This window comes from Contarinia nasturtii, unplaced genomic scaffold (assembly GCF_009176525.2).
Source record: "Contarinia nasturtii isolate CC-2019 unplaced genomic scaffold, AAFC_CNas_1.1 Cnas_scaffold_2806, whole genome shotgun sequence".
Classification (NCBI taxonomy): Eukaryota; Metazoa; Arthropoda; class Insecta; order Diptera; family Cecidomyiidae; genus Contarinia; species Contarinia nasturtii.
This window is the reverse complement of record NW_022200123.1, coordinates 630,516-657,516: the sequence shown is the minus strand read 5'-3', so window position 1 is coordinate 657,516 and position 27,001 is coordinate 630,516. Positions and strand designations below refer to the sequence as shown.

Genomic DNA, 27,001 nt, shown 5'->3' with positions numbered 1-27,001 from the left:
TAATTTTCTGCATTGTTCACATCCAATGTTTGTAAAGCCACGTCATCAGAGACGGCGATGGGTTTTTGCTCCCATTTCGTGCGTATACTGTACTTGAATATGAGCTACTGAACGACAATATACAAGCGCAAGAGACAGCCATCACACGAACAGAAATCTGAAAAATGCGGTTGGTTCATTTCCATTGTTCTATAAAGTGAGCAGTGAGCGTGATGGAAACGATCCAGCTATGTGTTTGAATACGAAAATTGCAATGGCAAAGTGAAAGACGTTGAAACAGGAAGACAAAAGCATTTGAAATCATTTGAATATTTTGATATATGGAACGCCAAAATAAACGCATACGGGCTATGCACGGAGTAAGTGAACGAAACGGTGCCATAAAAAGAGCATATATTTAAACTAAGAATGTGATGAAGCTTCGCCAGAATTTCATTCTACATTGTCGAAATCCTTATTTTGATGGTGAAATGGAATTTTTCATTTACTTTTCATGTGATTGTATTTTGCAACAACAAAAACAAACATGCAAAAATAATCGCACGCTGCACCGTATTGGCCGTCCGAAATGGGAATGAACATGAATTTGATTTGCGTTGGAAAATCAAGCCATTTTCAAGTTAAATATATAGCGAAATGACGCGAAGAACATTGAATCGGTCGTATGTAATTCGGTTGTGATGTGCCAAATCGGTGAAAATCTCGACATTTACCTAAGATTTTATGCTTGCTCTTTTTTTGTACAAAACCTTAATAATGTTGAATATCCAGGCAATAGAATGATTGTGATGTGACGCATATCCGCCTTCTATATTACACAAATGTGGAAGTGGCAACAACAAAAACCACGTCTCAGCATTTACTTCAACATTGCCGCATATTCTTTTGATATGTGTTTCGCCTTGAGTCTACAAATTTCAATGGAGAGAGAGAGAGAGAGAGAGAGAGAGAGAGAGAGAGAAAAGCGGAAAAGAAAATGTTGGACCAACATTTTTTACTCTTTCTTTTATGTTATTTTCCTTCCGCTGAAGTACATCAACCAAAGAAAATATACGTACACTCATTCATTTCGTATTCAGCATCGAATTTGCAAAGCTATCATTTTGGGAATGACGTGATTTCACATCAACTGCATAGAACAAATGTGTGTATGGCATGAACGCGGAACAAAAACAATCATAAAATCTAACGATTTAAAATGAATACACGGAGAGAGCGAGAGAGAGAGAGAGCGAGAATTGAAATGAAAAAATTTAAAAATTAACAAAAATAGATATTATACTTTTCGGGCTGGATATGTTTCAGCTGAATGTTGAAAAATTGCACAACATTCCATTGCAAATGAGCAAAACAATATAATGATAACAATCGGAGCTTTTCTTCGACGCATGCTTCCGTCGCATCTGGCCACTCTGGCTTCTTTTCATAGTTATTTTTCGCAGTCTATTTCTTTGCATTTATTTGGTGTTCGTTCCATCTCTCGCTCATTCGCACAGCTAATCTATTATTCATTTGGTGCAACGGATCCATTACAACCGAGCAGTTTTTTTCCCTATTTCGAGTAAATTTACAAATTCCATTGCTCTATTTTTTCCCCGCTGTGAGTTCTGACTTTTGTTTTTATTGAATTTGTTTGAGTGAAAAACTTTTAAACACAATAATGTTCTATCCTTCTCTCTCTCTCCCCTCCTCCTCCTCCTTGTTGAATGGCAACTGCATATGAATCTGTTGTTTCGAGCAACTTTTCTAAATGCTGCATAGGGTCTACGGGTCTACCAAATATGTGTAGTTTGCTAGTTACGGCAACAAAAACAAAAAAAAACGGAAATTTGAACTACTTAAATTAAAAGTTTGTTTCCTTTTTTCTGTACTTCTGGTAGAAAAAGATTAAATGAAATTCTTTTGATGAGAAATGCTTATTGATCTAATTTTGCAGACATTTTTCATTTTCAACAAACGAAAACGTTATGTGAATTTCAATGTATTAATTTTCTGAAGAGTCCAGTGGAGACGCAATTGCTTAAAAGTTGAGCGCCACAGAGTTTATAAATGTGTTGCAATTTCTCTCTATCGTTTTGAAACTACTGAGACTGTAAAATGCCTCAAACTAAACGGAATTCTTTTTTTTTTTGTCTCAATCGCAAATACTTTTAATGTGTGTAAACACCTAACATGATTTGTTTGCGACTCGTAGAAAATAATAAAATAATTTCGAAAAGAGAGAAAGAAATAAGGAAGTAAAAAAATAGAAAAACAAACAAGAGAAGATGCAACAGACATTTCCAAACAAATGTTTAAAAGTATTTCGTGTGTTACCAATATGAAGTAGTAGTTTCGGGCGATCTATATAACGGAAATGAAAGCAATCAACTATACCGAGACCAAGTATGCTTAAGAAATATGGAAGAGGACCGATTTTGTACATTTTAAAACACTTTTTGAGAGCCATATGCATCGGTTGAAGTTTCGTTGTAATAACTCGATTTTTCTCTTGTGCCTGGTGCACTTTCACTTCAATTCTGAGCACAATCTTCAGTTTGCCGAAGTATACAAATTTATTCAACTAATGTAAATATTCACACAAAAACATTACCGAAAATATGCTATCGGGTACGCATACTTGTAAGCTATTAATGCTTGAAACAATTTCGTGAAACAAAAGCAACAGCGTCACAAGCAGAGAAAAAAAAATACTATGACAGAATTTGAACAGGAGAAGAGATCTTGAAAAAAGGGCTTTACTATTGACTGCTGTACATGAAAGCAACAAAATTCTTGTAACGATACGAAGAAAGAATGGCAATGATGGAACATAAAAAAAAACACTTGGGCTTATCCCGACAAAACAGTGTACAGAAGAAAGACATAAAAATATTTAGTTCGTTTTTTTTTCATTCGTTAAACAGAAGCAAACAATGAATACGAAAGTGTGGAAATAAAAACAAAATATTTAAAAACAAATCACTGACAAAAGGACATTGAGACACTTCAAGAACAGCATTATTGGTCGCGAGTCGCTGCACATTTGCACTGATATGCATCCACAGTATTTTCTTTCACTCGGAAAATGAGAAGAAGAAAAAAAATATATGAAACAATTGACGATGGAAAATAAGCAACGTGAACAGAAAAAAAGCGCACACACTTTGTGTTGTCCAGTCTATGTATTTTGGATGGATATCCATCCGATAAATATTTTAGAATATCTGGATATTCAACGCAACTGCACAGCGCCAGAGCTGTTTGCGTCGCAAATAGAATCTACGATAGGTCGCTACGTATATGTGACACATATTATGTGTATCAAGTGCCGCACGTACATAGTCACACTGTGTCTGTATTTTTCGTGTAGCGACATACCGTAGATTATATGTGAGACGCACACAGCTCTAGCCCTGTGCAGTTGCGTTAAATATCCAGATATTCTAAAATATCTTGGATGGATATCTATCCAAAATACATAGACGGGTGTTGTCTGTGTCACAGATCGTTTGGGCGGCGGTGAATTTTCATAGCGAGATGGTTGCAAGATATTCAACAACAATGCAACGCGATACGATTTTTCTTATTGGTGTAGAGAAAATGCAGTAAATATTTGCATTTTTTTGTCGGTACCAAAGTGGCTTTCATTTCCCTCGTGTTTTGTAATTTACACGATGTGGTTCCTTTGTTTTTTAGCTCTCTTCTCTGTATCTTTTTCAATGTATATTCTTTTTCTCAAATTATTTACCAACTACTACGTTTTCATATACCGAATAAACTAGTGGTAAACTGAACATACACGCGAGAAACTACATGAAACATTTTGCAAGCAGTTGTTCTTGTGCATTTTGTATTATTTTTATTGCCGGATATTGTGGGTTTGTAATAATTCGCATTCTATGAAGTTTTTCAAGCGATGACAATACATGCAAGTGGGACGCCAAAAAAGCGACATCCTCATATGGCTAGCTCGGCACTAAAAATAAGATTAGATAATGATGGTAGTGATAAAATAAAGAAACATTCGCCGGTTTGAAAAAAATAAAACTTGTGAAAGTAAGACTATTTGTAAAAGGAAAAATAATCAAACGAATAAATATTTACTGCAAGCGAAAGTTTGGTTTGATAGTCGCCTGCCACCACCCATTCATGAAAAAACAACCTCCAAAGCATCTTGTTACGAAAAAAGGTCATGAAAAAAGTATTAAAAGTGAACATTTTTTCAAATATTTAATGTTTGTGAGTTTTCTGGCATTTCTCGTCGCCCGGACGACATACTCAATGTTCTTTTGATAACAATTGTTTGACACGCTACGAAAAAAAAATCCAATTATTAAACTTTTCAACAAAATTTGAAAATTTCTTCACTCGTCTGTGTTTTTTTTCTCTCTCTCTTGTTCTTTTATTTTCGTTGCTCGATGTTGCGTTTCTGATTGTTTATTGAAAATCGATTTGTTTAACTTTTTTTCCACCATCAATGGGTAAAAAGTAAAAGTATGTTTCGTTCGCATGATGGCGGTTTGAAAGTTTTTGTGTAACAAAATTCAAATAAAAAGATCGCTTTCTTTTCAAAGTCCTGAAAGTGCTGTGTGCATTGCCACATATTATGATGATTGGCAAAGCTTCCACACCCAAAGTAAATTATTAGTACCCGTACTAGTTTCTTAGTATCAACACATTCCGTGTAATGCCACGTTTGTTGTTCACTGGAGAAAAAAAAACTTTCTTAATAAAAGTCTATTGTATTTTGTGAAAGCGCTCAAAGCGCTATTCAATATGTTATATTTTCTCTAAATTATTAGTTTTCGTGTGTGAATGTGTCGTTGAGAGTATTCGTAACATAATATACCGCCATATAATTCACTACATTGTACATCATTTTTGATTTCTCTGAATGGTTAAAATGAAACAAAACGGGATTTCACGGTTTCACGTATGTTGCTGGTAGCTTACATTCTATTCCATTTCAATTTCAAACTCCAAGGATAAATACGAATACGATTTAAACTTCAAACGTTCGAAAAATCGCATAAATCCAACAAATTCTGACGTTTAAGCACAAAACGACGGTAAGCACTGCTCAAGAGTTTCGCTGACATTATAAAGTAAATCTAATGAGTTAGTCGCAATTGTTCAAAACTGCAAGTCGTTCACAACAAACATTGCAAATGTATCACCTAAAGCAACACATACACGTGCATTTGTTGTATTTATTATCAAAAACACCAGAAAATAGCTTAATTTCCACGTTTTACCGTGTGTGCGTTAAAAGTTAGAGACCCATTTTCATTTTGCCGTTATTTTAATTAAAAAAAAGAATTACAGAGCTGTATTACTTTTGCCAGTGCACATCGTGACACAAGTATGTGTGTGCCCAAAGAAAGAAATGAAAACTGCAAAAAAAGAATCACTTTGGTCCGACCACTTTGCACATCGGTCTTATTAGCCGAAAATGGAAACAATACAAACAATGCGAAAACACTATAAAATAAAGCGATGTTACGCTTAAACAAAAACATTTTCAAGTTAACGAATCGGTTTGAGCAAATTGCCATTGTTTCTCCGACTTGGACTGAATTATCGGCTCAATTGCGATGGTATGTCTGTTCGTTTCGAGTCGTTAATTTGGTTCGCAGACCAGAGATGTTCAAGACTCCAAACGAAAATGCATATGAGAAAAGAAGAATAGAAGAGAATGTCACATGAATTTTAATGATGCACTTAAACTCACATACATACACACATAAACATTACATCAGTTGACAGGCACTGTGAGCGTCTGCACTGCACGCACACATACACACACATACAACGTTGTCGGCAAACACACCGCTTGAAGAATGTACATTTTTTACGATTGCTCTTCCTTTTCGCATCGCAATAAAACTATAGAGCATCTCTTCCAGAAATTGCACTGTATTTTTAATTCCACTCTTGCTTATTTGCTTTTTCCTCTCATTTGGCCAAAACTGTGTACAGAGGAGCACAGGTGCTGTTCACCAGTACAAACCCAGTTTCTGTATAATTTCAAGGGGAGCACAAGAAGCGGCTAATATTTTTATCTCGTCGCATTGAACGAAAGATGCAAAAACGAGCATTTAAAACTTTTAAATACATGCAATGCAACGCCTCAACGGGCCAACATACGACGAATGAGAAAGAGAAAAAAAAAAGATTTCTGAACAACTATATCGGTGCACACATTCGACATTGAGAAACTTTGCAACCGAATACGCCAGAGTTCAAGACATTGCCAGCGAAGATTGTGCCTGACACTTGAAAAATCAGCAGCAAAAGTACTAGCACAACTTAAGAGGACGGAAGGGAATGAAAAAAATGGCATAATTTTTCATTCACCTCCTTTTTCTACATTGTTGTTGCCGCTATCGTTGCTGTCGCTTGTTTTCGTGAGTTAGTTCACATAAGCACATGCATCTGTTGTTTTTCATTTGTTAATCAAACTGAGCGCACAAGAAGAAGCAAAAAAATGAATTAAGGTGATCGACCAATTTATAAAATAAAACGACTGAAAATGAAATTAATTTCTTTTCGCATTCTTGCATTCATTTGCACCAAGCTCTTGTTTATGCGATTTCAAGTGAAACCAATTTATTGTTTTGTTTGCGTAATTAATTTAAGTTGGGTGTGAATAGTTCACAGGTAATTTTTCTCCCATGTTGTTTCGCATGATTTTCGGTTAAACCGTTTAACTTAAACGCAGAAAAGATGCGGTTGTGTATGTTTGTAAACAATCGAAATGATTAAAGTTTTTTTGAATAAAAATAAATGATGGAAATGAACAATAAAGTGTGCATCAAATGAATTTTGTCACACACAACAAATCTTATTAACAATGTCGTTTTATCCCATTGGTTTTTGTTCGTGGCTGCCATTTTGCATTTCATTTCGCATGTAGATCGCGTCTCGTACGACAGTTACTTTCATTACGAATGCATTCACTGCATTTATTCTTGTCGCTCTAATGCGCTTCATCCCCGCCAAATCGTATTTCCGTCTCAATGCGCGGCGAGCATAACAAAGTTTTCACCTGGATAAACCGAAGGCACACAACTGTTTGTTTAGTTTTAAATGAAATTTATTGAAGTGTTTCGCGCTTTTTCTCAGCAAACGATTTTTTCCATCATCTTCTGCGTTGCCATTTCACTTGATGAAAACCATTTATTATTTTGCGAAGATTACCAATTAGTTAAAATTCACTTGGAATGCACACAAAATGGTATTTCAAACTATGTAAATTTTCAAAACTTATCGAAACTCTGCCAAAGAATTTAACAAGTTTAATTCATTCATTTTATTAACAATGTGTGGTTTTTTTCGTGTGATTTGTTATCGCGCTCAACCGACGGATTTACAACAGACAAACGGAAAATTGTGAAATGTAACCATTTCTATGAAAATATAGTTTGTGTATTGTTTGTAAATTGTTTTTTATTCATTGAAGATTTTCAGCTTGTAGATTTTTTCCCTGAAAAATAAATAATGTAAAACCAATTCATTTTGAAAAAAAAAGTAAATACTTGAATAACAATGAACTCTCAATGGTTTTCAATAAGATAGAATTCTTTGTCGATAAATTAATTAAAAAACTTTCGATTCGAATGGAATAGAGCAGGTATAGTGCTAAAAAATGCTTTTACGTATTATAAGTGCACTTCATAGATAATATGAAGCATAAGAGAGCATAAGTCAATTGGTTGGCACTTTTCTTTTTGTCTCACATGAAATTCAACGTATGACAGAAGCTTGCGGAAAATTTGCGAATCAAAAAGCAATTGAAATATTAATTGAAATCATGAAATGGTGTGATGTTTACCAGAACTAATTCTTCATTTCAAGGAAACTGAAAACAGAACAAAATTCATTCATTCATTTCAAGAAAATATGCTAATGCAATACGCATACAAATGAAGAAATCAACACCCACACATAGACACACAGAGAGATAGAGAGAGGGAGAGGCAGAGAGAATATATAAATACAAACATTGACTTTCGATGCAAGCGAATGGAGAGAAAATAAAATGTGCGAGAAAACTGCAGATATTCCACGGCCGAGACAGATGTGCCAAACCAAACATTTTCAGCGTTTAGCCACCAAATCGAAATGTGTGAATAAGCAACGAAATATGATGAACAGTGCACAAACGTTTTGCCTTTAAATAGAGTAAAAGAACAAAAGAACAAAAACTTTTCCAATTATGGAAAACCAGAAAAGTTAAATAAATCTGAAATGAAAGCGCATTGTGAATTGAGTCGTCGACTTGCTGTTGGTTTGGTTTGTTTTCTTATGACAGTTTTCGATTACAACCAACTGGCTATCACCAACAACGGATGCCAGCAACACACACACACGCACATCTAGAATATGTACATACAGAAAACGAGCAAGAGAGTGAAAGAGAGGGAGAGTCTGAGAAAATGCGCATATAAATGACTTTTTTTCATCAGACAATTTTGCAGAAGTGTCGCTGAATGCACAAAACCGACCATATCACATATGCAAATATGTGCTGAAAGCAAAGACACAATGGAAAATATCTCTTTGTGCATTTTATCATTCGGACGAATTTCGTATTCGAATTTCGTCAGCATTGTATTCGAAATCTCAATTTCAATAAATAACAATGAAATGAATTGTGTGACGAAAATGCCATTGGAATATAGACACTGGTCAGTTAACTAATTTTCAACTTGACCAAAAGTCTCTAGTAGATGGTCATACTAGCGCATGAGCACTAAACTTCAAAAACAATTGAAACTTTAATCAGAAGCATCTATTCATCCATGAGCAAATAATACAATTGATATGCACTTGTCACTGTGTAATTTATTCAACGATATCACCATGCTCAATATATATAATAATTATATTCCGTTCGTTCAAGATCGAATGATGACCCCAAAAACATAGGAAAAAGCAATTGTCGACAACAAAAAAGTCGGTCACACTTTTTTCAATCAATTTAATATTCAATTTCTCCGATGGTTTCGTCCGTCTGGCCCATTGTGTATAAAATCGCTCAGAATGGCTAAGATATCTTGCTTCCATTGAACGCCATTTTCAATAATAATTGAAATCCAATGTATTTCTTTTATTGATCAAAATCTATTCAAAAACTTTGTATTGATTCTCTTTCTCTGTCGTTTTGACCCAATCGATTGTCGTTATTGATTGAGAAAGAAAAACAAGCGTTTTGTATACCGTTACCCACATTTTGTGTATCGAGTACCATCAATACGATTATATCTCGTCGTCTGTTTATAATACAAATACTTCAGTCAATCCTCTTTATCAAGGCTTTTCACTCACTTTCCAGCTCGAAGAGTCTAGCTGTTTTGTTACGTACCGGCTGCTTCAGCCTTGTTCTCAAATTAATGCGACTTGTTGTATGTCGGAATATTTCTTGTTCACAATCATGAATTTTGATCCGCATTACGATGTATATGTAGTATTCTATCGATCTAAGTGACGTAAATCATTTTCCGAATCTCTTTTAAAAACCTCTTCGTCTTTATTGGCCCCATTTTCGATTCTAATATTCTAGTAAGCGGAGAAAGTTTGTAGTGGTAAATAAAATTAGGCATTAGGCAATAAATAAACCAATCGAAGATTTTGCAATAATAAAAACAGATAGAGAAACAAGCACTGCTCTTTAAACAAAAAGCCATTTCCAAACAATTGATCATAACTTTATTTTGCCGAAATTTTGCCAGTTCAACACAGCAACAGAGATGAAAACAAACGGCAAGTTTTTCGGTTACACAAAATGTTTGTTGGCTCATGTTCTTCTCTAGCACCACTTTGACAGCCAGCTGCTATAAAAACAGGAACCGAAAAATTATTGTAAATAATAAATCAATGATGTAAACGATAAAAAATGGTTATAGTGAATGTTTATCATTTTGAAGGCGAAAATAAAAGTCGACGGCATCGTAAACGTACTATGTGTACTTTTCTTATCGTTTTTATATAACCAAAAATTTCTGTTTTTTTTCTTTCGCTCTTTCTTATGTAAGCTCTAGCATCAAAACAGACGACGAACAATATGAGCTTTTCTGCATAATCTTCTTAAGAAAGTTTTTCCATGGCCGGGTATATAAAAGAGACCAACATAAAACATGGCCAAGAGTGGGAAATCGCATTCAAAAGCATCTATCATGATGAAAGTGTTATTCATTTGGGTGAGAAAGCAAAGAGAGTGAGAGCTTCATTCCATTTTTACTACTTTCTATCATCTGTACATCCGAAAGTCTTGTGAAAATCGCACCGCACCGACCGAAATATCATCATATTTATGCTCACCAAATTTTCCTGTTTTGTTAGTTGTGGACAATGGCGACAATATTTTTTATCTCTTTCCAACCGAGAGAAGAAGAAAAAAAACCTTTGATTCTTTCTATTAAAATGGAACTTTTATGGGAAGACCTTTGCTTGTGTGTTGATGACATAAATAATCTCAACGCTCTTAGAATCGAATGGAAAATATATTATTAGCAATAAATTGCGTCACGACACACTGAATAGACTCTTGTGGGAAGACATGAATACCATAGATTCCATAGCAAGTAAGTGAACGGGAAAGAATTTAATATGGAAAATGGCTTCATCATTCTCAGAATATCTTAGTTCATATTAACGTCTGGATGTTTATTATGTGAACTTAAAACGCATGATTTAAATAAGGCTTTCTAGAAATGAATGCTGAATAGCTCTTATTATTATCATTATTATTATTAGCCGCCAACACCCAAAAACTACACTCGAGATATTACCTAATTAGAACCAACTTTCACAGTACACAATAATACTCGAGAGTTTTTTTTCTTCATAAATACGTTTAAATTAGATGCTTGCACAAATCTGTCTGGTATGAATTTAAAAAAACACTCTTATAAGTTTCTCGTGTAGGTTTCTTTTTTGCGCCAATTACGACTATTACATTCAAAATTGAAGTCTTAAAAGATCTAATGAATGATTATGAATCCACTTCTCATGCAATATCTTCAATTCTAGCTTCAATTAAGGCCATATCGACTTCTTAAATACAATAACAAATGGTTGCCGTTAACACGCATATCCATGTTTTGGATTCTTGATTTATGTTTGAAAATATAAGAAGATAGCAGAGGTGTTGAAATTCAGAAGTTTCATTTTCATATAAACATTCTTTATTCAATGAATTCAAATAGACAAATTAGACTAATTTGCCATCACAAAATATGCACACTGAAAGCCTAGCTGAAAGCACTCAATCAAAATCTCAACATTTTCTTTGGCATGAGTTTTGTTGATAACATTTTCGAAACATGTTTCTCCGAATCCAATGAGAAAAGGGTTTTAATAATCAGTCGAATCAATATGTCTGTTCAACATATTATGTTTGAAATCAATTCCATAAAACAAAGAGTCTTTTTCGAGGAATCAAGCTTATTAATTTCAAAATATATTCTCTCAATTTCAATATATATTTCTACGAATTATTTCGATATTTGAAATGATATTTCCCGAAATAAGTGTATTCTAGACTCGGAAATGTCTATTTATTCTTTATGAGTATTTGAGAGTGATTTCGACTCGATGATATTCAGCACGAGATGTTGACATGTATAACCGAAATCTCATTAATTTTCGTATTGTACGCCATTTATATTATATAACAGATGTTTTATAAATGTATTATATGTACCTACTATGTATGTTTATGAAAAAAAGTAAGAGTACTCATAGGATTTCATGAGATTACATCGGAATTGAATTTCATATTGGTCAATTTCAAGAGCAAATGATATAGCTAGTCCTGGATATATTTCATCCAAAAAGGAATAAATGCGTCAGCAAATACTTTTGTTCGGTTAATATGTGGAACAATAAATATAAGTTCAGTTATTCCATCTATTTATCGACAGTCGACATTCTATGGTATCTGTTTGAGATTTCCGGATGGAATTTTCTGTATATAGATTCAATGTTTTATGGTTTTGATGAGCTTCATCGCTGTTAAATATGTTCAAATTTCTTCAAAGTTATCAGTAATTCATTAGAATACACACAGTTGTAAGGTGGAACGGATGCATGGCATTTTGAGTTCAAAATTTAACCAAACTTAATCTGGTATCAAGAGCTTATACGTCTCTATATAATACAAAACTATCTGATCAAGCATAGTTCATATAATGATGAAGTATTTTATGAACAGCAAAAAAACGACAAACCCGAAAAATGTATACCCTATTTAACGATACTTTTGCTTATGCAAAGTATTTAATAGAAAATTGTATCCAAAATTCCTGATGTCGAAAAACCGTTATAAATTTCTTGTGACACAGAGCAATATAATGATATAATATAAATACTTGGAAAAGATTTTCTCTGCAACACATTAATTTATCCTTCGAGAAAATATTTGCGCGCAGAATCTTTTGTCGTAAATTTAAATTCTTTAGAAGATGCGATAAAACTTCCGGGTTTTTTTTCGCACAAATAATTTCGAAAGTTGGAAAAAAAACGGATTTTGTTTAGTGAATGAAATAAAAGTGTCAATGTTAAAAAGCATAGTAATAATATGAGAGTTATAAATCGTTTATCATTTGTTAATTTGGTCAAGAAGAAAATTATGAATTTATTTTCACTTCATCTCTCTTTTTGTAATGAATAGATGTTTTGAGTGTTGAAACATATATAATACTTGAAATAGAGCATACGACGAAAATATGCATTTGTTTGGTGGAAAAACGATTTTTCACATCTGTTGATAGAATTGCAGCCAATAAAAAGCTGATATTCGATGCACGAAGTGCATGAAACCACAAACTTTAAAACTTATTGTGAATTCATTCAGTATGTTTCAAAGCGTATACGTATTGCATACAAATCTCAGTAAATACTCAAAACTATAAACACTCCATGAACGTTTTTTTCTTCGTCGGAGCAACACAAGACATACAGATTTAGAGAGCGAAAGAAAGATTGAGAGAGAGAGAGAGAGAGAGAGAGAGAGAGAGAGCAGTGCACCTGCCAGAGAATAACAATGAAAACATAGCCGCTTGTTGACTTCATCATTCTATATGATACTGTTCATCTTCTCTTTTTCTATCAGTCGGATGAAAAATAGTTTGAATCGAAATGACAAGCTAAGGATAAACAATCACGTTCGTTCGAACCGTTCATACGATACAAAAATGAGACCGCATACGGCAAAACTTTTGTGTAACATGTACAGTTTATACCATCTGTATATAGTAAATAGTTAGAGCATCAGTTTAAGTGAATGATGATATTTCAACCTTTTAATGGGTACCATGTTCTCCATATTATTGTTATTCGAAAGGTTGAATGGATGATGAACGCCATCAGCAAAAAGTTGAAGAAAACTAACAAAAACAAACTCCATATTGTGCATATTTTTCCTGTATAAGCTTTAAAAAAAATACATATAATCAGAGACTGTTTCGCAGTGCAGCATATGTGAGAGCCGCTCCTCTGAAGAGCCAGAAGAGAATTGAAAAAATAATTTTTTTTTATCTAACATTATAATATATCTGCTCCTCCGGCTCCGTAGAAAGCTCCTCCTCACATATATTGCCGTGAAAAACAGTCTCTGCACATAATTCTGGTATCAAATCAAGTTTATTTCAACGAGAAGTTTTTGTCAATATTAAAAGAGGTTTATATGCAAAACAACAAATTTATCTTTGATTTGAAACTTATTATTGTCACATTGAATTCTCTTTATCTGTCGTTTATTTATCCCTGTTGTTCAAATTTACAATGTCAATCAGGTATTTTACATTGTGAAATTATTGACATTTGGTTAATATGTGTAGTACATATTACATTTTCCATCGAAATGTAAATAAATAATTTTTTTACTATGATACTTCATCACCTGTGTCTGTAGATCTATATTATATTTCCATTGCACCGTACACATTGATTGAGCGGTGGTGCGGTGTCGGATATTAGAACAAATATATGTATCAATATTTGCAGTGATGGGCACATTAGCTCGCCAATTTGCCACAAATGTATACACTGGCTAACGAATGTGTAAACCAGCACTAATACATACATATATACATGCACTGAGTTGTATGTCACTCATAAACGTCAGTGAGAATTGTACGTAGTCACACAGATAGCTGGCTAACGATTGGCTTACACCAGTTGTTGGTGTAAGCCAAGGCTAATGGAAAATGGATTGATGTTTACAACTGCAAGTCACATTTACATATGAGCTCCATTCAATTTTTTTAGTTTGAGATTTTGGTTTGAATTCAAATGATAAATATGAACTTCAATATTATAGCTTCAAGCCAATTTATTATTAAAATATGGATGAACATGAATTTGGTTGTTTGACTTGAATCCAGCCATTAATGAAATAGAGTATCATCTTTATGTGAAAAAATCCATCCAAATAATATATTTAATTACAATGTAATGTGAAAACCGATTCAACCGCTGTATGCTTGTTTTGAACCAATCGTATTAAACCAATTTCACATAATTTACTTGATTTTCAGTCTTTCATTTGAATGTAATTTTCTTTTTCACGCTAATATCAATTTTTATTCACAAAAGTCGAGCATTTCACATCATTAAAATGAAAATTGTGAGCGAATACCATCTCAAACATTACAATCAAAGGAAGTGTATCAGTTTTTGGTGTAAATAATATCGGTTGAAACCGATAGCTGGATATCGTCTTTTCATTGTGAACAGTTGGAATACAAAAACCTCTGTCCCAAATGACATTAATTCAATTGTTCCCGTGGCTTGTTTGAGAGGAACACAAAGGGCAACAGTTTGTTTTTCGACAAACATTAGATGATGTAGCTTGAATCGAAGTGTGAAATAGAGAGGTAAAGATATACAGCCAAATGGGATTGTTTGCAAGACATATAACGCAGCATCCAAAAATGTTGCCCCAATGTAACAATGTAAATGTTACACATCAATATTATTCATCAGATGGTAATTTGAAATATCATCAAAATTGAACAAAACATATAATTTAAATGATCATTTCCATTGATATTAACTCAATTAAACTTAAACAGAAACACTTTTCAAAGACTACGTCCTTTCAATGATTTGATTCCATTTCCAAAAGATACTCTAATGGTCACCATTTTTATGGTGAACAATTGAATATTTGAAGTATCTTCATAGGGTCGTGGACATATTCAACATTCCACAAAACAATCGAAAGATCGATTCAAAAGTGGTCTGGAAAACCGCTCAAGGCTTTTAAGTCGAAAAACTCAATACATAGTTTAAGTTTACATTAGAAACTCTCAACCATTTCGCCTGAACTTCGAATTGGTTGAAATTTGTTGGAAATATGTGCGTAGTCAAATTTCTTCCAAACAATTGAACTCAGTTTTGCCGCTTGAATGTGCTGCCGATTACATGTTATATCGCAACAGTAAAAAAAATCGTGCATCATTGAAGTTTTATTAAATTCGTATGTTTCAAAGTGCATAAGAAACAATTTGGTTTGAATGTTTTGACTTTTAACATGTAAACTGATGCGTTGGTTTGTTGCATTTTAAAAGCACAAACAAAGTCACCCGCGTATTTACAACGTTCGCATGAAATTGTCTGCAATGGGTGTGGCAAAGGAGTTATAATACCAAACAACATGTTTTAATTTAATTGAATACACTGTCGACGAATCTTGACGAAAAACATGGATTGCATGTTTATTTTTCGGATAAATTTGCATTTGCGTTGCATACTCGTGAAATCATGCTTCGTCAACAGTTTTCAATTCCAAGAAGCATGCGAAAAATTGTAGTTTCAACAGAATATAAACAAAGTTTCATGCGATTCACATTTATCAGCGCTATATTTTGCATCATTCCGACGTTAATTTGTGAAGCATTAAATGTTGAATATTTCACTATTTTGGAAGGCAGCGCCTTTGATGAACCGGATTTCTTCCTCTTCCTCTTCTTCTTCTTCTTTTTGGCATTTTTTGCCAGCCCTCTAATGAAGGAGTGTGAAAATAAATTACAATGTAAATAATTTGCGCGAATGGAATGAAGTGAAGTGTAGTGGTTTATTATACGGCAAAGCGAAACGACAAACTAGCTGACGTTTGTTTTCCAATTCAGCATCTAATGAGATCTCGCTGATTTCGTACACTGTTTACATTCGTTTTCCGTGTGCAAAGTAATTTGAGCAAATATTTGTACGAAAATCATCAGTTTATTCGATCCATAGTTTGCTAAGAAAACGGAGCTCTTTTTTTATATTTCGTGCTTTTTTCTTTCTCCGCATTCAACACTTAAGGAAACGAAGAAAAAAAACACCATCGTTTCGTACAACGAAAACCGGAACTGAATGTACGCAATTAGGTAAAATTGGTGACTAAAGCATTTCATTTCCGATGTTTGAAAGAGCAATTTAATGGGTAAATTCATCCACAAATGAGGCTAAATCTTCAAATAACCACATATGGCAGCAGTGAGTCATGCTCATTTGATATTATCTGCATGTTTTACTGTATTATTCACATCAATCAGTGAATGCTCTCTGCAATGTTCGTTTGAAATGCTACACCTCAAATCTGACGGCACATTTTGCGATTTAAATCACATTTACATGATGTCGTTATAAAGCATTCAAATCAAATAGATATGAATTAAGATTATCCGAATAACTACTTCTGTCATTTGATATATACCTATATGCTGGCATACAGATTCATTTCAATCCTTTTATTCGCCACACCGATATCATTGTGGCAAGATACTGTGAGCTAAATAAAGAAACTTTCAAATCTCCAGGGAACGAGTATGTTAGTGATGCAACGCCTCTTTCGCTCGTCATCATCGTCGTTCACAAAATGAGCATAACATCCATAGCATCATTAAATTGTATTGCATTGTAAATAAACAGCGAAACATATCGTCAAGCAATACATTGAATGGATAGCTTGCATCGATGCTACACACATTCCACCATTCTTAGATTAGAGTAAATATTTATTGCATTTAATGCACTTTATAGAAAAGATGTGAAGAAAAAGAAAACTATTTCGACGACAGAAAAATCTATCCGGCTTAGCTGCAATGGCAGCTATTATCAACTTTGCTTGCACGATGGCGAGGTAAAGATATACAGGTGCCGTTGTTAACTGTTGTTATTGTACGCTATGCAATGTGCAACTGAACTACATATTTTCCATTAAGAATGTGCTCCATGTGGAATTTTAAGTACCATTTTCACTTTATGGCATTTGATAAAATTGAATTAAAAATCGTTTAGTGCTTGGAAATGTGTCGGAATGTGTTCAAAGTATGGAATGTACATGTGTACATGTTCCACAGAATTGGATGAGTGTGCATCAAATGATTCGAATTCACTTTGGTACGGTAAAATGTTGATGCGAAACTATCGCATTTTGTCATGAATGAACATTTTGAATGTGAACACTAAAACTGTATTTTACGATTGTTGTTAATGCACCAGAATATTTTAATCTGAATATACATGCTTTGAAATTTACTGAATCAAGTCGTTTTATGATATGTGTGCACCACTGGAATTACTGACTCTAAAACAAAATATATATTCAGCTTTTTTCTCGGTTTCAATTGAGACCCAGATAGAGATAGAATAGTTAACTTGAGCAAGTAATATTCAAGAAGAATCTAATTCAATCGGAATCCATTTGACCGAAAATAAATGTTGATGTTCTGTTTGTTTTCGACTGAAGTGAAATTTTAAAACGGTTTGTCTGCAAGATGGTTGAAATTCGAATCACACAAACTGCATTAAATTGCCAACAATATATCATTCGTCGTCATCATCGATTTAGTATCGATTCAAATGCTGTATCGTTATACACGTGTAGGGAAACGAAAATCGCGTGCAAGTGAGGGGGTTTAAAGAGAAAAAAGTGTGCATTTAAAGCGAAATTCGAGCGTACAGCATGAGCAGCAACTCGTTTGCGGTTCAAAAATGAATGTTCACATTTGTCATTGGTGGCGTTCATTTTTTATTCAATTTCCATTGGATCAGATCGAAAATGCAAATACGGAAATTGAAAAATCTGAATTTTTTCTTATAAAAGTGAAGAAATTCGCGTTCGACAACCAAATTGAATGTACAGCATTACCATACATATGCGTTTTGCAATGATCTTATCAGTTATTATTGAAAATCGTTTGCATATATTCTTCATTTGTCTCTGATGGTGATTCCAGTCTTGCAACTATCACAATGGCATAATGGCAATGCACTCAATATATGCAAATGTCATATAGTTGGAGTAATAATCTTTATTATCCTTCATATAAAACTGGAATGTGTCATCAATTTTCTGGGATTTACATCGTTGAAATAATAGCAACGACCATATCAATACCATTCGAAACCATATTTATTTAAATCCGATTGAATGAAGTAAGAATAATCATTGATTTTTCCCAGTCGACTTAAAAGAATATATCAAGAACTTTGTGTGAATCATCATTCAAGATCAATATGAGCTTATGAATTTACCTGGAATGGTAACAGAATTGAAGAAATACGAAAATGGCTGACATTTTATTTAATGTGTATTCCCAGTTGTTTTTCGTTACGTATTGCCACTTCTGTTGCTTCTGCCAATGTAACATAATAAGAAAATCAATCAAGCCTGATTACATAGGCAGTACTGTATGAATAGGATTCATGCGAAACTGGAATATCTAGTGCGAGATTTGAATTAAAATGATTTCAATGCCATCATTTTCGTCGGCTTGGTTTTTTTCATTATTTATTTATGTTCCGATCCAATCACAAGTTCTATCTGAAATTGGTTCATCCATTTGTTGATTTTCATGAGCGAATTTCATTCATATTTGAAGAGTGTTTGCACCTCAAAACAAAATACACTTTCCAACATTTTCGATGTGCTGAAATCGTAATAAATTCAGACAATATGTAGAAAACACAAAAAAAATGCTCCGCCATTACTTTGGCTACTTTGCGATGTTTTCGTGTGCTGCAAATGAATTTTTCATTGAAATGCGACGTGTATTGATGACAAGCTGTTTGTTTAATCAAAACTATCTGTTGATCCCCATGGCTAGCCTTGACTCCTTACTAATTCAATGAAAAATAATATCATTACGGGTGCCATTTGTTTTTGTTTCGTGATTCAGAGACGGTTTTATTAAATATCAACGATTTGTCAATGTCACACGAAGCACCATTTTCGCATTTGTTTAGTCAATTCCGTCCATTCGACTAAAAACGGCCGTGATTTTTGATTTTGGAACCAAGTGCACACATTTCATTTCTCGACAATTTGCCAAAAAAATGTCAACTCATTTATATTTGATATAGCTTCATTTTTAAATGGAAAATATCGCTTATACTTCAAAATTAAAAATTGACGGTAAGAAAAGTTGAAATAGCCGATATTTTGCTGTTATTAATAGTTGCTGTTCACTAGCAGCTGGATGCGATTACAATACAGCAAACCAGTGTGATGAATGACGAATCGTGATTTCCGAAAAACTTTTCGATGTGAATCGACAATTTGATTATATTGCCAACAAACGACAGCCAACTTTGCATGATTTTGAGTCAACTGGGAAATCAACTGAATGTCGTTGTTACATTATAAACATAGCAGATTATTATTATAAAACTCATTGTCGACGAATAGATGTGTATCGATTGTATATCTGCATCATTGACAAGGAACTTTTCAATCTAATTATCTATTGACGGATTTATTCATTTAGATGGAGATTGAAATACAAAACGAGAAGAATGTGAATGTTCTGGAGAAACATTGGCATAAACTAATGTATGACTTAATGGCATTAAGACTAATCTAAAGTGAGAAATGTCATCAATTACACAATGTCATAATGTATATTGTAAAAGATGTTGCTGTCAATCCAATTACCTTTAATTATTATTCTCATCCATATTCGTTCAATGTTAATTGCATTAATATAACATTGTTATTTGTTCGTATGGCACGGTACATGGACACAAAATTGACCTGATTTTTTTTTTTAACTAACAAACATCTATTTTCAATTCGAAAATACACTTTAAAATCTATGCGGATGCCGATGTGGTTTGCACATCAATTTTAATTATTCCAAGCACAAAATTTATGTTAATATTTTTTCTTTAGAAAAAGAAGAATATGATTTTAATGATTCTTGTTGTTCAATATTTCAGGGGTGGATCTCGCCTAAGATGGGGAGCACGCTGCTTATTGCTATGTTCATAGCATTACAATTTGCAACTGGCATGGCAAATCCGGAAGCAAAACGTCTTTACGACGATTTACTAAGCAATTACAATCGTTTGATTCGACCCGTTGGCAACAATTCGGATCGATTAACAGTAAAATTGGGACTGAGGCTGTCACAATTAATTGATGTCGTAAGTACAAACAAACAAACATTATCAATTCAACTTTATCTTGCATGTTAACATTTGAAAATTCGTGTTTTTATTCAGTTTAAATAGCTCGTTCGTTTATTGTTGTAATGTTTTCACATTTTATTTTCGTCTTTTTTTTCGGTAATGTCAAGATTAAAAACTTTTTGCTTGAAAAAAACTTGATCGTCATCCGGATAAATGTTAGAGAGACAGACGAATTCAACTTTTCTATTTTAAAATAGCAAGATGTATCCAAAAGAAAGTCAATTTGGTTTAAGTAATATCGTTGCTGAAGGCAATCAAAATCGTATGAAAAACACGATTATCCGCTTTAGCTTTCGTTTCATGAATAAACAACATTTTCTACCAAACATTTCAAAACGCATCATTTATCTTCGACAAACAGTTTTGTTTTTCTGTTTCATTTCGGATTTATAATTGTTTAAATACATCCCCAAGCGGGATAGGTGTATAAGCAATTCTATAAAATCTTATGTTGTATACTTTACAACATAACATTTGAATTGCGTTACATCATCGATTAAAGAGAATGTGAAAGCGCGCTAGACGCTCAATGTGCACAACTTAATTAGTGTTACCGTTTATCAAAATATCTTATCGTCGTATACATCATAACTTAATGGCAACTTTGCTGAAAGTTAGTCGCGCTTATGTTATTATATTGCCATGTTGAAGTTGCCATTCATTATTACATTTAACCAGTTCGGCATAAAATTCAATTCGTTCACGGTGCATAGCGTTGTCTCGTTGTGGTTATTCCAATTTAATGAGTTATAACAACGAAATTGCCAATCATGCGATTTTCTCATTTTCTATACCAACAAACAGTCGACATGGTAACCGACTTCTTCTTCGAATACACGATTCGATTATATATGCTGTATGTTCCATAATTACCAATATTAGTATGGACGTTACATGAGATTTATAAATTTAATTTATTACAATACACATCATCAATCTGACTTGTGAATTAAGAAATTGCGTTGTAGTCGATCATTTAATTTCGATATTCGAATGTTTGCATCAGTGTCTTAGCGCTGCCGGTAAGTAATTTTTAAGCAAAAGTGTCCCGTATGAAAATGCAATTATTGCGAATCAGAATCTCAGCTAATCAGAATCGACCTTTTTTAAACAAAAATGTGTGTCCAGTTGTCTAAAATCACTTTATCACCACTTATATCAATAGAAAGTGACCTTTTATCATATTTTGTCGCTTTTTTCGGAGAACTGATTTATTTTTAAGTAGCCAGACGGTCACGTTTTTGCACGAGGATCTAAATGAAATCGATATTGTTGATTCGGCATAAATATCAGATATCAATTTATTCAAAACTCCAAATGGATCTATTCAACGTAATTTTCTGTTTTTAAAAACGTCTACGATTTCATTGTTAATTCACAGAGCACATAACCATTTTTTCTAATCAAATTAATGAAAATTTTGTGAATTGCTGGCAAAATTGGTATAATACACACCATTGGACTGCTTTTAAAACATTGAATGTCCCATCCAAAGCAAACAAATTATTTTATTTCTTCGTCATTTGATTAAGCTATGCTTTTTTTCCATCGGCACGTGTAAATAGCTCCGGGAAACCATTTCAATTCTCATTGGCGTAGTGAAATGCAGTAGCAAATTAACGCCGAATGAAACAGTAAAATCAACAAAATATGCAGATCACACACAATCAAGGACAAAGCGAACAAAAAATCGTCTGAATACAGAGAAAACAGCCCCAAGTCAAATGGCGGCAATGGTTTCTCACTCAATCACATGAAGCACATAAATAGTCGTGCACACTTGCACAGTATGTTGCATATGTTTTAGAAACTCTACATGGATATACCGAGAGTCTATGTCTAATGGATCAGAATGCGAAAAGCTTTTCTCTCTCTCTCTCTATGTTGTTTTTAAAATGTATTTCCGATTGTTTTCATTTCGGAGCACGGTAAATTTCATGTAAATACATTGGCTTCTGTCTGGCCACATTACACAATTGTGAATTTACAAAATAGCAACGAGTCACGTTGTTTTTACACGGTGCTTTTGAAATTCGTACCAATGAAAACCGACAATGAAAACCGAACGAAATTCTTTTGAAAATGAAAAAGAAACTCTTTTTTCGCACTGATTTTATAAAACGCATTTTTTATTGTGAAAAAGCATCTTTCCTAGCTAACTGACTGTCACATTTCTACTTCAAAACGATTCATGCAAAAGTATTAAATAAAAATCTAGTCACGTTATATTGTGACCTCAAGCGTCATATTTTTTTTTATCTCGTCACAAACACAAATTAAAATGAAATTGACAAAAAAAGAACAACAACAGCAACTAGGTGAAATAGGTACGATAAAAGGCAGACAAAACGGCATTGACATGCAAATTGGCTTCAGGGGACTACGGTAATTTAAAAAAAGAAGAAAGTGTGGATGTGTGTGCCCGCAAAAGTTTCATGTGCATATTCTCAAAGTTCAGTTCTTTTATGTTTCACATTCTCTCTTTGGCAAAAAAAAAATTCTTTCAATTGGCTTTGAAGTATGCAGCACTTAATGAGTCTTATCTAGCAACCGTTGTCGTTGTCAACCGCCACTGTTATCATCATCACCAACAAAAAATAAAATTGTTAATGTAAATGTAAATTTGTAATTATTTGAATGGAAAAAAAGTGGTGTGCTTTTGTGGAAAAAGCGCATACATTTACATACATTTGCATAGATTGTCACTGTTGCTGTGAGCGAAAATATTTTTCTCTTTAGTGATAATTATTCTGTTAGTTTTATGGCCAAGGATTTATGCTGTGTGGATTTTATCATGTCGTTGTCCTACATCAAAGAGGGTGCAAATCTTCCTTCTCGTCCATCAGTATGCAGTGCGCTGGCAAAAGAATGCACACATGTCTGCGTGCAGATTGTAATTACATGTCAAAAACTCACTTGATGAAGAAGTTCAAGTGTCAGATTCATTTTTATGCTTCATAACATACAACCTATTGAGCTACTGCCATGGATTTTATCCATCGATGCCATAACAGATAAATGAATATGTTGCATGTATGATATAAACAATACCAGCGACACCGCAAGTCTAATAAATTAATCGATTTTCCAAAAGTTTTTTTTTTTTGAAATTATAAATGATAGATTTTGATTGCGTTACATCACGTAAAATTCGTCAACAATGAATTTTAAATCATTTCCCGCCCCCTTGTTATACTTGGCACGAGTCCTTTGAAATTGACATTTAAATAGAAATCAAATCACATTTCCGTATTTTTTACCCAAATCACATTTCCGTATCTAAATAATCGTATCAAGGTGACAAGCATATTTAATGGAGGCATGATTTTGATGAAAACAAAAAAAACTGATAACAGGTGTTTGATTGTTTTCCCAACGGTATGCATTGCAGAACTTTTCGAATTACAATACACATGACATCGATGATGATTTACATTGTTCTCGACATTTGAATGGACAAATTCCAATTGTGCCGTTGTTTTACTCTCGAAATGCACCTTTGAAATGTATGATGCAATATTGGAAAGTTTTGACAGTGAAAATTGATTGATTACTTCAATAAAATGTTTTTAATTAATCTGTCATGAATCATGATCAGAGCAAAAAACCGAAATGTGTCAAACAGAGAATTGTGCCAATCGAACTTGGATCGAGTGCATTTAACAAATTTCGATTGTGCAGCAACAAAGAATATTAACGTTTTGGTGACGAAAAAGACAAAATTAATTGTAGTTTAATTGAATGTTACCAAAGACTGTTAATTAAAATTTTGCATTCTGGATAAAGGAAAATCAGTGATACTGCAAGTGGCTAACAAAAATTAAAATAAATGTCGCACACACCACTTTGTATTCAAACATTGAAATCACATTCAGTGGATAGATTGTGCACGTAATTGAAACCATCATTCAAACGCAATGAATCTCAGCACTCGAACGCGTTAACACACCAGCTAATTTCTATTATTAGAATAATTTTCCATTTTCATCTTATTTTTCGAAACACTTGAAAGCATTTTAATGCAACGTTCGTAAAAACTTCCAGGCGTGACAACAGATACAGATAGAGAGAGAGAGAGAGAGAGAGAGAGAGAGAGAACAAAGCCAAAACGAAAATTTATGAAAATGAAATAAATTAGATGTAATTTATCAATGACAACTGGGAGTAAAATAAACGATATGAAAAAGCTCTTGGACAAACGAGTGAGAGAGAGAAAAAGATAGACTGTGTGTCTTACGTGAGATGCAGACACAATTCGAATGAAGCGAACATGTCGTTAAACAAATGTAAATTTGTATGTTGTCGTTCTAAAACAAATGAGCATTTTCCCGCTCGCTTTTTTATTCATCGTTTTGCTTTTGACTAATTGAATTATATGCATTTGAAGTCATTTCCAGTCGGAGCTATAGCACTTTTTCCATTCGAATGGAAAAAGAACACCATTAAAATGTATTCCAGCACTTGCCATTGGCATTGGAATTGAAAATGCGATAAGAAGATTTGCAGTGAACAAATTAACATTTCACTCGTGTTTTTTTCGGCCTTGCACTTTTTGTTTGTGTTATGCTATTTTCTTGTCTAATAAAAAAAGTTACAACGTTTTTTACTATGGCCCATTTTATTTTGCTTTTTGCATGAAATTCTTTAAAACAAAAAGTAACTTTTTCCGGATTTTTTTTGTTTTGTTGAAAAATAAACTTATCTAAATGAAATTGAATGCGTTTTTATCGAATTGGCCGAGCATCAATATTAATATTAATCTAATTTCATATTTTTCTTTGCAGAATTTGAGAAACCAAATTATGACGACAAATGTGTGGGTGGAACAGGTAAGTTCGAAAAGTGACATCGAAAATACTTAGATAACACCATATCTCTTTGATTGCCACATTTTACACCTGCTGTTTTAGACCACCTAGGCTAAGCTACCATTTAACGCATACGGTGTTAGAATGTTTTCGAAAATTTAATGCGGAAATCATTTGTTGTGCGTCACATGCGATGAAGTGCGTGCATAGATACAGCTGGCTTTCAAAAATACATCATGACAAGCAAGCAAAGAAATCGAAATTATATTCGATCAAAATGTGAGAGAAGGAACGAAAATGAAATTAGCCCCTTAAAAGAAAAGAGAAAAATGTGTTTTCAATGAACATTTTCAATCTTTTTGAAATTCGTTGGGGGTACCGTATTTCGGTCGTACATTGAACGTAAAGATGAAATGTAAGTGAAAAGTGGCTGGAGGCTACGTGTAAAATGTATAATATGGATGTGAGAGTATTTCGATTTGGTCACGTCTCATTTCACAGTCAACTCAACCGACGACGACGATGAGACGAAAGCATAAACGCATTTCAAACATCACACATGCCGACAAAGCATTTTGCCAGTAATTTCGAATGGATTCGACTACATGCGTGCAATCTCTAAATGTATCAAGCGATATGTTTCAGACATGAACTGCTTTTTTCCTGCCACCGGTTAGTTTATGAACCATTAAATGGCATCCATAATATCAATTAAAGTATTTATGTGCACGCAAAACATATCGTCTCCATAAAATGGCGCGTCGTTTTTCTTCCATATATATACACCGTCTTTTATTTCTTCACAGCTCATTGACCGCATCACCATTGTGTTCATTGAAAAACAATTGCACAAATTAATGAAGCTACCTCGTTTGCCACTTTTTAACAGCATTTCATGTCACATGTCAAGCGAAGAAACATTTCTCACACACATTCATTTTGTGTCCATTTGAAATACATTCAATTACACATTTTTGAGGCACGTCGTCGAATGATTTGAGTGCTGAAAAAGGTGGTTTCTTCTTTTTTTACCTGCATTTTCTTAATGAAACTTACAAAATCACGTATACAACCATTAACCATTACAAAATCGACACGAAACCAATAACTTTTCGTTTAAATTTGGATACAAATTGAAAATTTACAAAAGCTATGCATCTCACTTTGATGGCATCTCACCAATTTAAACAACCATTTTCTGTGGTACTGTAAACAACGTCAGAGAAGAAGAAAAAACCTACAAACTTTTTTCAACATGTGTACGATGCAAACCATGTTCGCATTTTCATGAGACACGTACAAATAAATATTGCAAAAGTTTGCATGTCAGTTTAGCGTTCAGTCTTTTACAAGCATGCTTTTGAGATGCGTATATACCGCTTAAGGCGTTTCAACATTTTCGACACTGCTGCATTTTCATAATATCTTGTAACTGCAAGCAAATATTGAGCCGAAACTTTCCCATCGCTGATAGCGTTGTTGCTTTAGCACACGTACCGCATAGCTTTGGTTTAGTTTACCTTTTAACAAAATGTCGACTTTGTGTACTGTTCGAGAAACAAACACGCTTGCACAGAAACAAAAAACACACATCAACTTGAGTAATGACCGATTCGGTGTTGTAAAAAGCTAATGAACCAAAACTTTCGTCTCAAATACAGTATGTTTTACTAGTTTCGATAGGATCTAGTTTGGTATCTAAAACCATTTGATTTGTTTGATTATCGAAACACGCTCTAAAA

The 27,001-nt window shown here is 33.6% G+C and overlaps 1 protein-coding gene across 1 annotated transcript in view; it reads left to right on the top strand.

Annotated features, from left to right (window-relative positions):
* LOC116349236 (acetylcholine receptor subunit alpha-like 1) overlaps positions 1 to 27,001 on the top strand; it is a 151,706-nt gene that overhangs the window by 91,231 nt on the left and 33,474 nt on the right. Inside the window, exons 4-5 of the mRNA XM_031780580.1 lie at positions 20,200 to 20,406; positions 25,236 to 25,280. Of these exons, the coding sequence (XP_031636440.1) occupies positions 20,218 to 20,406; positions 25,236 to 25,280 (234 nt within the window). The 5' untranslated portion in view covers positions 20,200 to 20,217. The remainder of the gene's footprint in view (positions 1 to 20,199; positions 20,407 to 25,235; positions 25,281 to 27,001) is intronic.